Below are 17,595 nucleotides of genomic sequence, written 5' to 3'. Positions count from 1 at the left end.
GACCACCAAGAAAAAGAGAAGATTAGAAAAAGGAGGAAAGAGGGAGAAGGAATGTGAATAAAAGGAGGGATAAGAGAGGGAAAGTAGGAGTTAAAAAGAGGAAAAGAAGAAAGATGATGGAAAGAGAAAAGAAAGAAAAGGGGAAAGGGAGGAAGGAAAAATGAGAGAAAGAAAGAGAGGAGAGAGAGAGAATAAAGGGACAGAACAGGGAGAGAAAAGGAGAGAGAGGACAGAGAGAAAAGAAAGGAGGGAAAAAAGAAGAAAGGTAAGAGGTAGAAAGGGGAGGATGAAAAGAAGAGAGGGAAGAGAGAAAAAAGAGGAGAAAAAGAAAAAGAGGTGAAAGGAAGAAAGAGGAAAGAAAGGGAGGAAGAGGGAGCATGTCAATATACTATTAGAGGTTACACTGGGTTCCAGAGCTAAGGCCCAGTAAACAAGCTGTGCCCCAAGTTTAGCATAACAAGAATCCTTTTCACTCACCTTCTGCATGATCTCATTCACAGCAAAATCCTAGAATTGCTTTGCATAATTATTGTATTGCTTTGACCACAGTCAGGTATTCTCTAAGGTGCAGTCCAGTCAGGAAGCTCTGACATAGATCAAACTTGTCTCATTGTTTCTGCTACCCTTCATTGTCAGGGCTACAGCTCCCTGCACAGCCACTGGTATAAGTGTTGATATTTGCACACTAAAACCGGTTTTCCCATTGAGGGCTGGAGGGGGTAAGGCGGCACACATGTCTTGCTTCCCTCCTTGCTTGCAAGCCATTTCCTTCAATATGGAAAATTAACTTCTGTCCGTCTCCACGTGATTTTTCTCACCTGCTCTATCTGTTTGGCTGAAGCCTTCGCAGGCCAAGAGGTTTAGTCCAGTTGATAAGTAATACTCCTGTCTTTTTTTAAATGGAGAAGGAAATTGTTCTGTTTTTTAAAGATATCCCATAATTAAGCACTATATCTGTGTTTCTCTTGCAGAGATAATACTTTGTTCTATTTTTTTCCTTCAGTGTGGTGATGAGACACAGTGTGTGTGTGTGTGTGTGTGTGTGTGTGTGTGTGTAAGAAGCTATTAACTTAAACCCCACTGAGGACTGGAAAAACTGGACATTAACCCTCTTCATTTTTTCAGCTTATTTATTTCTTTGATATTACCCCAACGCTATCTTCTCAAAATGGCTTCTGTGAAAACATTGTATGTTACTATTTCTTGTTTCTAAAAAAACTCTGGGAGTCCAGTCCTTGTTTTCTATCCCTGCCTTCTTGGGACTCCAGGAAAACCATTTAAATATCCAAGCACAGAACTAAACAGTTCAGATGACAAGTTTGGAGACATTCTAAAGCCTGAGGAAAAAGGGCAAGAAGACAGAGCACAAAGGTAAGTGCTTTGTTATCCTCTGGAATGTAGGCTGGGAGGTTGAGGTGAGGTTGAGGGATGGAGTCAGGATGAAATTCTTTTGAGGGGCTCACCTTCTGGTAGAGCCATTGTGATGGGCTTCCGCTCAAAATCGGGAGTGCTGCATCCTTCTGGAATCTCATCCACCAGCTGCCTGATGGTCACACCAGGAATGGAGCTCTTCTTGACAGGCTTCCCTGGGGATGGAGGAAAGGGGAAAAAGTTCATTCCACCCTCTGCTCTATCCTGAATTGTTCATGCTTCTCTAAGTGTTCAATATTCACCATTAAGATCATTTTATGTGATCCAAGGCTTAAGAACTTTAGAGATGATCTAATCCAATGCCTTCTTTTACAGAAGCCTGGGGAGATCACACAAATAGAAGGACTGAAGGGAGGCAGGAGGTTACAGAGGAACCCTGAGAGAAATGGGACTTTATTCTTCTATTATCTCTAAAATAAGGCAGCTAGGGAGTTCAGTTGATAGAGCTTTGGGTTTAGAGTTCAAATCCTACCTTAGACCCTTACTAGCTGTTTAACTTTGGGCAAGTCACCTAACCTTGTTTACTTCAGTTCCTCATCTGTAAAATTAGCTGGAGAAGGAAATGGCAGATCACTCCAGTATCTCTGCCAAGAAAATACCAAATAGGGTATGAAGGATTGGACAGGACTGAAAAAAATGACTACTCTCTAAAGTCTGCTTAATATACTCTGGAATAATCTAGACAATAGAGAACTAGATTCCTGTCCTCTCTCTCTCTCCCTCTTTTCTCTCTCTCTCTCTCTCTCTCTCTCTCTCTCTCTCTCTCTCTCTCTCTCTCTCTCTTTCTCTCTCTCTCTCTCACACACACACACACACACACACACACACACACACATTACAGTACAATCACTGTGATTCATTGTCACTTGAGAAAGCAGCTCCTTTGTCCTGCCCACTCAGTTTGGCTAAGGAATGAACTGAAGAGCCTGCCTATGGAAAAGTGCTTTGGGATCATCAGACAATTGCTAATATAGAAATATGAGTGTTAGTAGAAGCTAACTAGCTGTTGTTCATGAAATGGCTGTGTAATGACAGTGGACTTAGCACAAGAAAGACTTGTGTTTGAATTCCTACTCTGCTACTTATTTGCTGATTGACTATTCATTTCCTTAAACCTCTGTTTTCATCTGTAAAATGGGAATAATAATACTTATACTATCTCCCCCTCATAGGCTATAGTAAGTTACCTCTTATGTGAATGTGAGTTGTTACTACTTTTATCCTGATTCAGAGACACTGCAGGTCAAAGCATGCCCTTTAAGTGCTATTAAAATTTGCTTTTGAGGCTGGTGTTGAGAATCTCCAGACACTTTTCTTATTTAATTCAGCAAACATTTATTCTTTGCTCAGATTCTGAGCTCTGGGCATGGGCAACTCACTGGGCTAGATGTTAAAGAGATAAAAGTAAAAAAAACAACTAAATCCTTGATCTGAAGGAGTTTATAATCTAGTAGTAAGGAAGAAAGATATATGTGCAAATAACTATAATGGTATGTAATCACAGCATATGTTTATATTGTAATAATATTAGAGAACATGTTGCATAATTAGAATAACATTATTATAAAAATAATATATAATATTGTAACATTGTGTATTATTGTACATTACATAAGGTTGTATATAACATTGTAATATAATGTGTTATGTATCTAACATAATATTGTACATAATTCACATAATGATATATGTAAGATGACAGAATATATAAAGGATAAGATATAGTGTAATATAAATTATATAATATGTGATATAGTATAATAGACATAATATTTAGATAATGATTGTGATACATTAAAGTTGTTTTCAATATTGTAATATAATGTATATTATTGTATTTTATATAGTATTGTATATAATATAAGGCACATTATTATAATAAAACAATATATTGTTAATATTATATAATGTACATAATGATATATGTGAGATGATTGTATATATAACAGGATAGGATATGTAATATATGATATAGCATAATATTAATTATATATAACAGTAAAATAAATATAATGTTTGGATCATGATTTGATATTGATATCTATAAATATATCAAATTCTATATTCTCTCTTCCAATGTATTATATAAAATATTATCTCCACTTAAATAACTGAAATGTTAAGGGCATATGAGAACCTAGAGGATCAAAAAGATTTGAGCAAGGGGAGATCACTTCTATTTAGATTTGGGAAAGGTTTCATGAATTAGGTGATCCAGGGTTCCCTACAAAGTACCTTGAAGGAAGAAAAGGATCACTGCCTGTCAAAACTGCATGAATGTCATGCTACTGGAAGTGGCATTCTTACCACTGGAAGTAGCGTGCTCAAAGATACAGAGAGATGAGAAAGCTAGATGAGATAGGAGAATAACTAGTAGTCTGGTTTGGCTGGAATAAAAAGTATCTGAAGGGTATTACTATGAAATAAGGTTGTTGAAGTGGTCCAAAGCCACCATCTGTCTCCTAAAAGCTTATATTCTAAGGGGGAAGCAGTAGATAATGAATTTTCTTCAAAACCAGGAAGATCTGAGTTCAAGTCCCACCTTTGATACCTACTGACAGTGTGGCTCTGAGTAAGTTCATTAACTTAATGCTCTAGGCCAGTAATTTTCAAATTTTTGTTCTCAGTATCTCTATACTATTAAAAATTATTGAGGATCTGTCTAAAGAGTTGTTGTTTATGTGGATTATATTTATAGATTTATTATATTTTAAAAATTAATTTTGAATTTGTAGACCCTATGAAAATATTTTTGGAGCCTCCCAGGATTCTCTAGACCACACTTTGAGAAAGACTGTTCTAAGTAATTCTCTAAGACCGTAAATTATGGAGAAATTGCATTGGGAGAGAGGGAGTTTGCTCACCTGAGAATTGCTTGAGTCAATGACATCACAGATCAATTCCTATCCCTGATACCTGTAGTACCTACCTCAAGAGGCAGAACATCGTTGTAGGAAGAGGGCCAATTTTGAAGTCTGAAAGAACTAAGTTCAAGGTTGACACACAGGGACCCTCATCAGCTTTCTCAGACTATGAATTGAAAATGAGCTTCCAATATGCATAGGTGGATAGTATCCCTCAATGAGGATGAAATCACAGAACCAATCCCCTATGTTTAATCCTTAAACAGGGAGATCTATTCTGTAGAGTTCATTTGAGAAGAGATCTCCTCCTCATGAATGTGAAACACTTGGCAATCATTTCGAGGGGTCCTCAACCTTTTTTAAATAGGGGGCCAGTTCACTGTCCCTCAGACTGTTGGAGAGCCGGACTATAATAAAAACAAAAACTTTTGTTTTGTGGGCCTTTAAATAAAGAAACTTCATAGCCCTGGGTGAGGGGGATCACCGTCCTCAGCTGCCACATCTGGCCCGCGGCCGTAGTTTGAGGACCTCTGATTTAGACTGTTCTGTGTTCCTACTTGCATCTGTCTCTCAGTTTCTGCCATGATCTTGGCTGCTAATCCAGAGTCACTAATTCCTTGCTCTTCTCCACTTATGTTCTCAGGGTGTTTCTTCCTACCCAGTCCAGTTGTACATCCCTTCCCTCCCTCCATCATGGAAAAAGATGAAGTGGTGGTGAATTTTCTCTTACCTGCCATGGTGCTATTTTTTCCAGGCTCAGCCAGGCTTATATTCTAGGGAGTATCACCTGTGTGGCACAAGGATGGACTATCATTTTTCTGAGATATTGTAAAGCAAATCTATGCTTCAATTATGGATTGTTCTAGTTAGTTCTGAATTTCTTTGAGATTCTAGAGTTCCATGTTTCTAGCGCTTATGTAGGAACCCAGAAGGTTCACTGGGAAAAATCAGTCATTATTTGGGATGGATGGAGGCAAATATCCAAAGGGAATGGGTTCTTAAGGTTTTATATCATGGACCCGTTTGACAATCTGGTGAAACCCATGGACACCTTCTCAGGAAAATGCTTTCTAATGCATAAAATTAAATGCATGAGATTATAAAAGACACTCAATTATACTGAAATACAGTTATTAAAATATTTTTTAAAACAAGTTTACTGATGCCTGATTAAGAATCCCCTGCCTTAACTTAGTGACCTGGAATCCTAGAGGTGTGCCTGGATTTCTTCGTGGAAACAGTCTTATTTTACCCACCATCACTACTCAACTAGAGAAACAGTGACAACTTAAGAGAAATCTGAGAGAATACAAACTCTGGGAATTTAGAATTTTTCCAGCTGTTTTACTGTGTAGCCCTCTCTTGACTGGAAAAGTGAATTTTTCACAGACTTATTCATTTTTCCCTCCCCCTTCTTCCCTATGAGACTCCCCTCAGGCAGGATGCAAATCTCCCCACCCCAGACTGGAATCTTTCAAATCCACTGGCTTGCAGGAGACAATATCTGACTGTTGGCCATTTTGAGCTTTCTTTGGCTCAGAGATTTGACCCCCATAAATCCATCTCCTCCCCCTCTGTGGGCTGTGAATTATGGTGTCAGGTGTAAATAAGAGTATTTCCTACCATCACAACCCTCCTGCCTGTTGTCTCACCATCAGTCTCAATCAGGGGTGGCCACACTCATTGGAAGAGAAAGAGAGCAAATAATTCCACCTTCTGAAACTCAAATGTATCCCCTAAACAGGGCCTTCAAAGGGAATGGCTTCGGAATTATATTTCCCATATTACCTTCTTTTGGGGGTTTCTTTTATGGGGAACATGGGTTGGGGGATTGATTTTGGGGACCTAGAACAAGAACTCTCAATCAAACCAATTTTTTGTTATAATTGATCTAATACCAATGAACCCCAATTGGAGGAGCTGTCTGATTGTTCTGGGACTCTATTTCCAATCCAAGGGGCCTGACATCAGATCAAAAATTTCCCTTGACAGAGCGAATTCCTCCACCCGATTGCCATTCTCTCATTTCACAGCTACAGCCTCCCCTCACTCACTCTTCTCAACCCTATGCATCTTTTCCCATCCACTCTCCCCAACAGCACCCCAGGAAAGATCCGCTAACCCCCACAAAATGGCCATTGTCCCGCTGCCATTCACGGAACACCAAAGTGTGCCAACTTCATTCCAGAGCTGTCAAAAGCTCACTGACGTCACTGCCAGGACTAGAGAGTCCCACAGGGTAGGGGTGGTGAATGGCAGGGCGGTGGGAAAGATAGCAACCAATTAAGGAGAAGTCCAGTTGATTCTGAGCTAGGGTGGAGTGGGAGGGAGGGAGCTGATCCTGCTGAGGGCTCACATTCTAATGTTACTCCTCTAGCAAAACATTCTCATTCTAGCCATCCCAATAGAAAGCAAGAGTATTAGTAAGTGCCTGAGAACCTCATATGGAAGAATTATGATGCCATTGACATCATCATCACCATCAAAAGAATTACTAAGCTACTGATTGAACATAGTGATGTGCTATACATTACACAAATGGCTCAAATTCTCTTCTATCTCTTCTCCCATCTTTCGATGCAAGGATCTACTTGAATGGAGGTGGAGGGGTGAGTATGGTAACCTAGATTCACTGACTCCATTTCCCCTCCTTTAGGAAGTAGAAGATGATCCACCAAAAAAAAATTCTGGCTTTCTATTCCCAATGAATATAGCTTTGTCTATATAAGGTCTATATAAAGAAAATGATGAAGAAGATACTTTGAGAACTTTAGGATAAATTCCACTTCACTCTTCTGGTAAACAGGGAAACTGAGGTGAATTAAAAGATATGGGTAGGGGAGAAGATGGACTGAATTTCTTCCCCAACTACTTGTTCCCAAATTTAGGGAAAAGACTCAATTCACCCCAGCTCAGAAGTATAATTTTGACCTCATCCCATACATTCTCCTGACTCAATGTCCCATGCAGATTCTTCTTGACAGGATAAGAGGTACAGGATCTACTGAGTTTCCCCTCTAGCATTCACCTGCCAGCCTACCCTCTTATCCCCATCTCCACTCCATCCTGAAGGTTCCCTTCCTCCATTTCAACTGGGGCTAGGGCTCCGACATTGATGGGAGACAGGGACAAAAGAATCAAACAGATGTTTCTCCCCTCAGATTGAGCTACACTATTAATTCGGTCTTGACAGTAGACCAAAGCTTCTCTCCAATCCTTGACATCACTTGCCAGAGGAAAGTGGAGGAAATTTTTAACCCCTTGTGGACCCAGAAGTTATAGAAGAGAGACTCTACAGCTTCCTGTCATGGTTAACGGTCTCTTGCCCATACCTGACTGATCCACTGAAGATATATCATCCCTTTCTTGGGATGTCCACCAATGGAGGACAATGACCCAGAATGATTCCCTATTCCATTATTTTTCTATATGCAATTTTCAGCTTTTGAGTGGACTTTCGGTACGAATATGGAAGCATCTTCACTATACAAATGCCTGGCTTTGCTTCCATCCTAGTCCTTGGCGTGAGGTTTTTTCCCCTTAGAATTTCTTTTGAAGATAATTTTTACCCTCTCCCTGAGAATACCCTGCATATCACCAGAAGGAAATATGCTTGGAGCAAACTACTCTAGCCTCTCCAAAGCTGGGCATATTTTACGGAAGATCTCTCGCTGGAATTGTTTCCTCAAAACTGAGTGAAGTGAACAGCAATGTGCCATACAAAAAAGTTGACCAGCGGGGGCATTCGCTATTGGGTTGGTATGACGGTGTTGACTGCCGCACGAGGGGCTTATCTCAAAGTGGTAAAGTCTTTTTTAGAATGGGAAATTGGGAGTGTGGGAGAGGCAAGGGGGGAAAGAGCTACTTCCTACATCTCTCCTGCCCTTAGCCTAAGTCACTGGTCAAAGAATCAAGAGACGAGATATGTCCGGCTTACCTGTGCCCGTGAGTGACTGTTCAATAGGCTTTCTGCCTGCCTGCTGTTAGTTCTCCCCTCCTTAACCCCAGCTGCTGTTTCTTGCAGGAGGCTCAGAGCTGGACTGCTGACTAACAGAGAGGGGAGGAGATGTAGGTCACAGAATTCCGCCCCCCCCCCTCCACCCCTCTCACTTACTCCTGCTCTGCCCTTCATCTTCTTCCTCCCCCCTTCTCCCAGGCAGGGGAGAGACTGATTATGCCCAGTCCCCTCATACACACACACACATACACACACACACACACACACACACACACACACACACTACCATTATTACTCTACTTACCACCAATTACACATCATACACACTAAATACCAAATACATCACATGCATACAACACTCCATTTAATCATTCTTTAATTTACTCCCAGTTGCTTCAAACTTAGTTCAGAACATTTCATTTATTTAATACGAATTAGTTCAATTAGTTATCCATTGACTAGCATATTATTGATTTGCTGAACATTTATATTGTCCTGCCTGGCACTGGGTTGGGAGGGGTGGAAATTATACTAGCAGATTTAGTCACAATCTTCTAGATGAAGGGGTTAATAAATATATTTCAATATAATTTGTTTTCTTCATAATTGTATGTACTTTATTTTATTCATCCAAATTATTCTGAGATGTCATCCATAGATTTCAACAGACTACCAAAAGAGTCTATGATGTATTTAGGTTAGGAATTCCTGTTTTAGAAATTCCCAGCAAAAAGTCATAGCATTGTGGATAGACATGGAGAAGTCATATAAATGACAGATTTAAAAAGTGAATTAATTTCATGCCAGATACATAGGAAGAAATAGTTCTAAGTCATACTCAATAAGTACAGTAGAGTGCTGAGTGAATGTGTAGGGGGAGTGAAGTTGAAAATCATAGGCATCCCATGACCAGATATAAGTGAGTTTCAATCTAGGGATACTTCTTGGAAAAGGAGGAAAGTGTTTAAATGATGGATGAGCAACAGCTTCCAAGAAAGCTGGGTGAGGAGCCAGAATATGGCACTTGAAATATGTGGCATAGTTTGGAAAGAACACATGAATAGGATGGAGAAATTAAGAATAGAATGACTGAGCTTTTGTACCTTATTTTTTGTCCTGGAAGAATAAAGGAGACAAACTGAGAGATAAGAGGTAATCAGGTAAATAAAGTTGTCTATCCTAAACAGGAGATTTCCAGAAGGCAGAGATCAAGTAATAATAATACTGGGTAACATTGCATAAAACATTAAGGTTTGCAAAACACTTTCTACAGGTTATCTCATTTGCTCCCTGCAGAATAGAAAGTGTTTTAGTATTTCCATTTAATAGACAAGGAAACGGGCTAGATAAGGTTAAAGTGAGTTCCCCTGGGTCACACAGCTAATACATGTCTGCCTGAAGCAAGTTTTGAACTCAAGTCTTTCTTCTGTACAAATCTAACACTATCCAGTATACCTCCTGGCTGCCTCTGTAATGCTATTAGTGCTCTCAAAGCTTGAACAACAATAAAAATTACAGAATTTTTGAGCTGGAAGGAATCTTAGAGATTACCTATTATGGAGATCTCAAGACAAGCAACTTCCCCAATCATAGCATCATAGTTTTAAAATTGGAAGGGATCTTAAATCAAACAATCAATCAACAAGTTTTACTAAGCTTGTACCATATGCTACCCTGTTAGACACAACAGATAGAAATATTCTGCTCTTAAGGAGCATGGAGTTTACTGGGAAAACTAAACATGTTTTCAAATAAGTAAATATGAAATCTATACAGGCACTCTTCATTTCATTGCATTTCACAGATTTGTATTTTTACAAATTGAGCAACCCTATTCTGAGCAAGTCTGTCACTGCCATACTTCTGATAGCATGTGCTCTCATTGTGTCTCTGTGTCACATTTTGGTCATCCTTGCGATATTTCAAGCCTTTCATCGTCATAATTATGATTATATCTCTTATGTTGATCTGTGATCAGTGATCTTTGGTGTTACATCTGTAATTCTTTTGGGCACCATGAACCATACCTATAAAAGACCACAAATTTCATAGATGAATGCTGCATCTATTTTGATCATTTCATCAATGGATCATTCCCCGCCCCCATCTTTATCTCTATCTCTTTATGGCCCCCCTATTCCTTGAAACACAATAATATTGAAATTAGTTCTAACACCAACCAAAAGATTTGAGAACCCCTGCCTGACACCACAGAGATCAGGCTACAATAACACAGGTAGAGTCCAAAACCAGAAACCTCTTAGTCCTGCTGTGCCGTGCATGCCCTAGTTACACCACACCCAGATTGTTGTGTTCAGTTAAGTCACCACATTTCAGGAAGGACATCGATGAATTAGGGACCATACCAAATCAGGATCATTTAAAGGAGATATGAGCACTTAGTCTGTGGAAAACTTAAAGGGACATATTAGTTATCCTCAGATATTTGATGGACCAACATGTGAACAAGACATGAGATTTGTTTAGCGTGGCCTCAAAGAGCAGAACTAGCAGCACTGGTTAGAAATTGTAGGAAGGTAGATTCAGGCTCAATGTGAGGAAAACTTTCTCACAAACACAATTGTCCAAAAGTGGACTGGACTCCTTCCAGAGTTGATGAGTTCCCTGCAGGGCTATGCTTGAGCCACTTTGTACCAGAAAGCCAGTGATTACATTTTACACATTGAAAACAAGCAACACTACAAATTAGGATTTTATTTATTTATTATCTTGACTTTTAAAAGTGATGGGGGAAATGTTGATATTGCAAATTAAATTAAATTAAAAATAACTTAAAATTGTGTCAAATGTGGGGTTTTTTTGGAAGGGGGTTGGTTACTAAATATTTACCAGCATCCTGTTGGTTCCCTTTTACCTAAACTAATTTACATTCAGTGCCATACCTTATGTCTTCAAACAGAAGATGGATTGGTCCCTTGTTAGGAATATTGAGGAAGGTGATGTTCCTGTTCACAGAATCTGAATTGGAAGCAACTGAAAAAATGAGCCAGACCAACTGATTCAACCAGATAAATTCTGATGTCCCTTCCACTTCTGAGTTACAATGATTCCCACAAAATTCAATAACATGGACCTCAGAGATGTGGGGGAATCTAGTCTGAGTATTATTCTGTGGGCCAATAAAACATTAAGATTTTAAAACACCTGTGGTTAATGACTGTTTAAAAAAACCCATAATTTTATAATTGTACTTTAGTCTAATTGGTCTCTCATGCTGACCACCAGATGAAAGGGAGATCATGGGCTCAGAATACAGATTAAGACATGTATTATAGCATTGTTGGTGAAGTGACTTGATCCAGCCTTTCTGGAAAGCAATTTGGAACTATGTCCAAAAGGTTATAAAACTGTACATACTCTGATCCAGCAGTGTCATTACTGGGTCTGTATCCCAAAGAAATCATAAAAGAGAGGAAAGGACCTAAATTTGCAGAAATCTTTGTAGCAGCTCTTTTTTGTTATGACAAAGAATTGGAAATTGAGTGGATACCCAGCAATCGTGAAATGACTGAGTAAGTTATGGCATATGAATGTAATGGAATATTATTGTTCTATAAGAAATGATGAGCAGGCTGGAGAGACTTGCATAAACTGATGCTAAGTGAAATGAGTGGAACCAAGAAAACATTATACACAATAAGATGTATGATGATCAATTATGATGGACTTGGCTCTTCTCAACAAAACATGAACACAAGACAATTCCAATAGAGTTGGGATGGAAATTGACACCTGCATCCAGAGAGAGAACTATGGAGAATGAATGCAGATTGAAGCATACCTTTTTTTTTTCTTGTTTGCCTTTTATTTCTTATGGTTTTTCCTTTTGTTCTGATTTTTCTTTCACAAAATGCCTAATATGGGAATGTTTAAAATGTACATGTTTTTGTACATGTTTAAACTATATCAGATTTCTTGCTATCTTGAGGAGGGGGAGGCAGGAAAAGGTGTAAGAAAAAAATTGGAACTAAAAATCTTACAAAAATGAATGTTGAAAAGAACCTTGGCTCAGGAAGCATTTCCTCTAATACCACCAAATAAATATTGGTTACTCTGTTGGGGAACAAACATTGGCATTAGGAACATGAGTTACCTTGATGATGCATTTTGTGCATCCTTTCTCTCATTGAAGTATATATGAGAATATTTCCGCCATTTCTTTTGCTGTGCTAATTAATTAAATGTCCTTTGCTTTGGATGAAAAAAAAAAAGAACATTGAAAATTATCTTTACATGTACTTGGGAAAAAATAAAATACTATTGAATTTGGGGAAAAATATATATATATATATATATATATATATATATAATATTGGACATGGTCAAGCTAGAAATTATTTTCCTTCCCTTGCCATATAAAGTCGGACTGACTAAAACATGTTGAATCATCACAAAACTATATTTGTTACAAAGGTTTTGTTTTTCTTTCATTTACAGTAGGGAAAGAAAGAAAGTGAATTTTTGTTCATTGAAAAAAAAAAGTCAAATTAAAAAATTAATATCATTGGTTTCCTTCATAATTTAAAGTGTTTTGTAAAGTTTTATTTTATAAATTTAAAAACTTTATTGTGTTTGGATATCATGTGAAAGATCCCAAGGCTTCACCAAATTTTTCAACTATTTTTCTATTTTCTATATTTCTATTATTTCAACTATTTTTTTGACCCAAAAATAGTTAAGAACCTATGATCTTGACCTCAGAGACTGTCTGCCTAGTGGCCAAGTCTTGTGGCAATGAGATCTTTTCTGGAAAGGTTACGTTGCCTGATGAGGCAATTTCTTTTGATTTGAAGATATGGCTTCCCTATGCCCAATGAAAAGACCAGTATGTAGTTCTCTATTCTCTTCTTCTTAAGCTTATACAAGCTTTTGGTATATAGTTGAAGTGACTTGTAGCAGTGATTTTTCCAGACTTTTCTCCTAAGATTCACAGACTTTGTTACTGAAAAGTAACTCTTTCCCTTCCTGCATCCCAGCCATCTTGTGCCTGATTGTTGCATGAGCAGTGAGTCTGCCTCCAGCTGTGTTTTCCCAGACCTTCACCCCTGTGAGACTGCATCAATCAGCAGTCCTGGCTGAGATTGTCTGGGTCCAACCCAGCAAGGAGGCACCAGGCTCTCGTCTTTCTCACCCCATCTGTAGTAGAACAAACTGACAGCAACCTGGATCCTGCAGAGGCATAAGAAGTAGAAGGAAACCTTGTAAAATCAAGGAGACAATTTCACACTTGAGAAGTTGGCTTTCAGCACCAGAAGGAAACTTGAGTCTGGAACCAATGCTCTAAACCTGAAAAGGCCCCAGGGAAGCAGTCTTAAGGATTCAGCTGACTGTGTTCTGTATCTGGTCATCCAGAAGAGATGCAGGGGTGACACTGCTATGGACAGTGATCTCTAAGGGAAAGAGGGAGACTTGGAGCCAAAGGACAGTGCCGTCTCCCACTTCCTTAGCCTTCCCAGGGGTCTCTCTCTGTTCCTGGCCATTATGGCCATATTCCACAATATTATTCCCTGAGGAGGGAGAGACACATCTAAGCATTCATATTCAACCATAGGTTTTGGAGGTAGGTTGCTCATTCTCTTATGGGCAGAGGAGAGAACAAAATCTCATTTTGCTGATTTATAAAATGAATATAATTATACCTCACAGGGTTGAACAATAAGAACTTGATAAAATCCTCAAAGAAAGCCATAGAAATGTTTTCACCACCACCACCATCATCATCATTATTATGTTTCATGGAGAGTGGAGAGGTAAACAGTCCTGGTTAATCCCTCTCTTTGCAAGACTGAGACCAGCTACCAAGTGTTGAGAATCCATCTCTCAGCTCCTTGGCCTTTATGATCAGTTCCATTATCAAACAATGTCCCTCATGCCTACAATCCTGTTTCTGAAGCGTGACCTTATATCCTAAATATAAGGGCTATGGGCAAATCTGTAGTAGTTTATAAGAAAAGTGTTTAAATCTAGCATTCTCCTCTGTCGGTTTACAGGAAGGGGTCCTGGATAATTCACCAAAGCACTCCTCTGTTGTTGACCCCCTCCCAAACTATCTGATCCTTCAGTCTAATTTCCAATTATCTTAAAGTAAATAGCATCAGGACCCAATTTTCTCATTTATGATCATCACTCCTCTCCTCTAAACCCTTCAGTGACTCCCTAGTGCTTCTGTGATTTAACATACAAATTATTTTTCAGCTTGATATATAAGTCATTCTGATCTATGTCTTGCCACTGGACCCAGATGACTGGTGAATAAAGTGGGGTTGACTTTGTACAGTCCTCCTCACTTAAATCCAATTTACTTCTGTGTCATGGTAACACCTCGCTGAGGCCTTTTTCAGAACAAAGGATAAACAACAATAATAATAACCAGTTCTCCACAACTTGGTTCAAACCAACCTTTCTATTTTATATTATTCTCCTTCACAAACTCTATGTTACATTCAAATTGGGATGCTAGCTATTCTGCGAACTCTACAGTCATTTCTCACTTCTGTGTATTTCTGGAATATACTTCCTCCTCACTTACACTTTTGTTAGAATTCTTGTGAATTCTATCACTCTGAACAGATAATAATCAACATGATGATGATGATGATGATGATGATGAGGCTACCTTTATGTAGGTTTTCAAAGCACTTTACATTAACTGGAGAGGATTACCACCTGATTGAGACTAAGGAGAGCAGTAGCCAGAAGCCGTACAAAGAGGATACCTTTTGCTCTTTATTTCCTAGACTTCATTGATTTCCTATAGTTTTAAATTTCTTCCCTCCTCAAATCTTCATGCCCTCTTCCTACTGATCATACTGTGTTCATGTCCTAACCTCTCTCAACCTCCAGAACAAAGCAACAAGCATTGACTATTAAGTGCCAGGGACTGTGCTATATAATGACAAAAAAATGAAATGGTCCCTGCTCTCAGGGAATTCACATTCTATTAAGAGGAATATATGTGTGTCAACACTCAATAAGCATCTATTAAGAGTCTACTATATGATAGACACTGAATTTCTGAGAAGGGATAAAAATATGCTCAATGAAACAATCACTATTCAAAAGAAACTTATATGCTAATGGTGGAGGGAGAAGGGGAACAACTGTGTGTGTGTGTGTGTGTGTGTGTGTGTGTGCTTTGACAAAATAAATAAAAAGAAAATGTTTGTTTAGAAGTTGTTTTTGAGGGCAGAAATTGTTTCAATATTTTGTCTTTATGTTTCCCCAGCGCTTAGCCTTATCTTAAAATAAGTTCATAATGAATGTTTGTTAAGAATTATACTTCCTAAGAACTTATCATGAAATGTGCTGCCCACCTCCTGATAGAGTTGATTAATTCAAATAACAGATTCAAACTTGTAAAAATATTAAAATAAATAAATTTATTTTAAAAATAATAATAATTTTAAAAAACTATATGGCCAATGCAGAAATTTGTTTTTCTTTACTATACATATTTTTAATAAGAGTCTTGTTTTTCTTGTTTTCTCTGTGGAAGTAGAAGGGGAGGAAGTGGAAGGAAAAGAACACAAATCTTTGTGAAATTTTTTTTTTAAAGTTTAATTTAAAAGTAAATGTTTGTAGATTTGAATTGGGAAACTGAAAATAGGAGTTGACAGACTTGGGCAAATAACACAGCTGAGCCATATGTCTAGGCTTTTCCTCTAAGAGAGTGGCTTAAAGGGATACTTGGAGTGTCAGAAGTATAATCATCACTACAGCATACAGGATCCCTGATTCTCTGTCACTGGCTCATGAAGTGCTTTGTCACAACAAGAAGCAACCAGAGAAGAGTGTGGTATAAATATTTGTTTTAAGGGAAAAGAGAACAAGCATTTATTTGGCACATACTACCTGGCAGGGATTATGTTAAGTACTTCATAAATATTATCTAGTTTGAAATTCTCTGAGATTGTGCTATTTACCCCCATTTTACAATTAAAGAAACTGAGGTAGACAGAGTTAAAATGACTGGCTAAAATCACAAAGCTAGTGAGGTATCTGAGGTTGAATTTGAACTCAGATCTTCCTGATTCCAGTCTTAGTGCTCTATCCACTGCACAACCTAGCTGCCTATGAGAAACTATAATAGTAGCTCTCTAATTCAATCTATGTTGAACACAGAGCAAAGGATACACACAGTGGGGCTTTTCCTACCTTCCCATTAGAGTGTAAGCTTGAGGGCAGGGACTGCCTTCTGCTTCTATTATATATCCCCAGTGTTTAGCACAGTGCCTAGTACATAGTAATACTTAATAAATGTTTATTGATTCTTGACATCTTGGTAAAAACAATACAATGGATCTGAACATCTAATTTAAACTGGGATCCCTTTCTCCTAGCATACTTGGTCAAGGGGGAAGGAGTGATAAACTCCAGTATCAATTCATGCAAAGGTCTCTAAGAAGAAGACCGGGAGGCTCTGATGTCTGGGCTCAGTGGGAGTGATGAGGGGAGCCCCAAAACTTTCTCTTTCTCTCTCTGACTTTGGGAATGAGTCATGAAATAGAGCACTTGAAAACTCCTTCAAGGAGATATTTGAATCCTCCTCTGTGAGACTCACTCCAAGGAACCAAGATAAAGTGGTTTATCTTGGTGGAACTAGTTGAAATATTCAATTCCAAGATTTTCTACCCCTATTGTTGCCTCGAAACCAACAAGGGCAGTGACAGCATTGAAGGATTTCTCTACAAGAAACTTTACTTCCCTGCTGGGACTTTGCCACTAAGGAATTCAGCCTTTCTATTCATGCATAGCAAAGGCTGACTTCCCAATGCCAATAATAAACCTCTTTTACCAATCTAGGTTTTCAGGTTCCTAAATTCCTTTATGAAGAACCTCCATGCTGCCAGAAGGGGGGGTTCCCAAAACTCCCTACCCATGTGCTGAATCCCAAGGGGTTTAGGGGAGCCAAACCTCTTCATTTTGTTCCCTGAACCCTGAATCTGCCACTAACCTTATCACTTAATTCCCTGACCACCAGGAACTCTAATCTCATCATTTGGTTCCCTGACTACCCTAAATCTAGGCTTCATCATATTTTGGTTCCCTGACTGGGAATCCCAAAAATCTAGACCTCATCAGGAGCTCTAAGAAAGTAGAAGAAATTCTCTAGGTTTTTTTTCCTCTCTACCAAATGCTTATTTCCCAGCAAGCTAGGAAATAAAGGGGTAAGGTATCTTTTTCATATCCCTTCTGGCTGCTGCTCTCTTTAGTCTCAACAAGTGGCAATCCTATATAGTTAATATATGTAAATGCTTTGAACCTTAAAGCTTTACATAAAGACATTAATCATCATCATCATCATCTTGCTGATTATTATCT

The 17,595-nt window shown here is 38.6% G+C and overlaps 1 protein-coding gene across 1 annotated transcript in view; it reads right to left on the bottom strand.

Moving 5' to 3' along the window:
* Positions 1–5,032, bottom strand: part of IGFN1 (immunoglobulin like and fibronectin type III domain containing 1) — a 35,939-nt gene extending 30,907 nt beyond the window's left edge. The window contains exons 1-2 of the mRNA XM_031968573.1: positions 5,026–5,032; positions 1,464–1,586 (exon numbers count right to left, since the gene is read on the bottom strand). Of these exons, the coding sequence (XP_031824433.1) occupies positions 1,464–1,586; positions 5,026–5,032 (130 nt within the window). The remainder of the gene's footprint in view (positions 1–1,463; positions 1,587–5,025) is intronic.
* Positions 5,033–17,595: the final 12,563 nt, after the last annotated feature.

The sequence above is a fragment of the Sarcophilus harrisii genome, chromosome 4 (assembly GCF_902635505.1).
Source record: "Sarcophilus harrisii chromosome 4, mSarHar1.11, whole genome shotgun sequence".
In the NCBI taxonomy this organism is placed as follows: Eukaryota; Metazoa; Chordata; class Mammalia; order Dasyuromorphia; family Dasyuridae; genus Sarcophilus; species Sarcophilus harrisii.
Note: the sequence above shows the minus strand (reverse complement) of the source record. Positions and strands in the feature narration are given on the sequence as shown.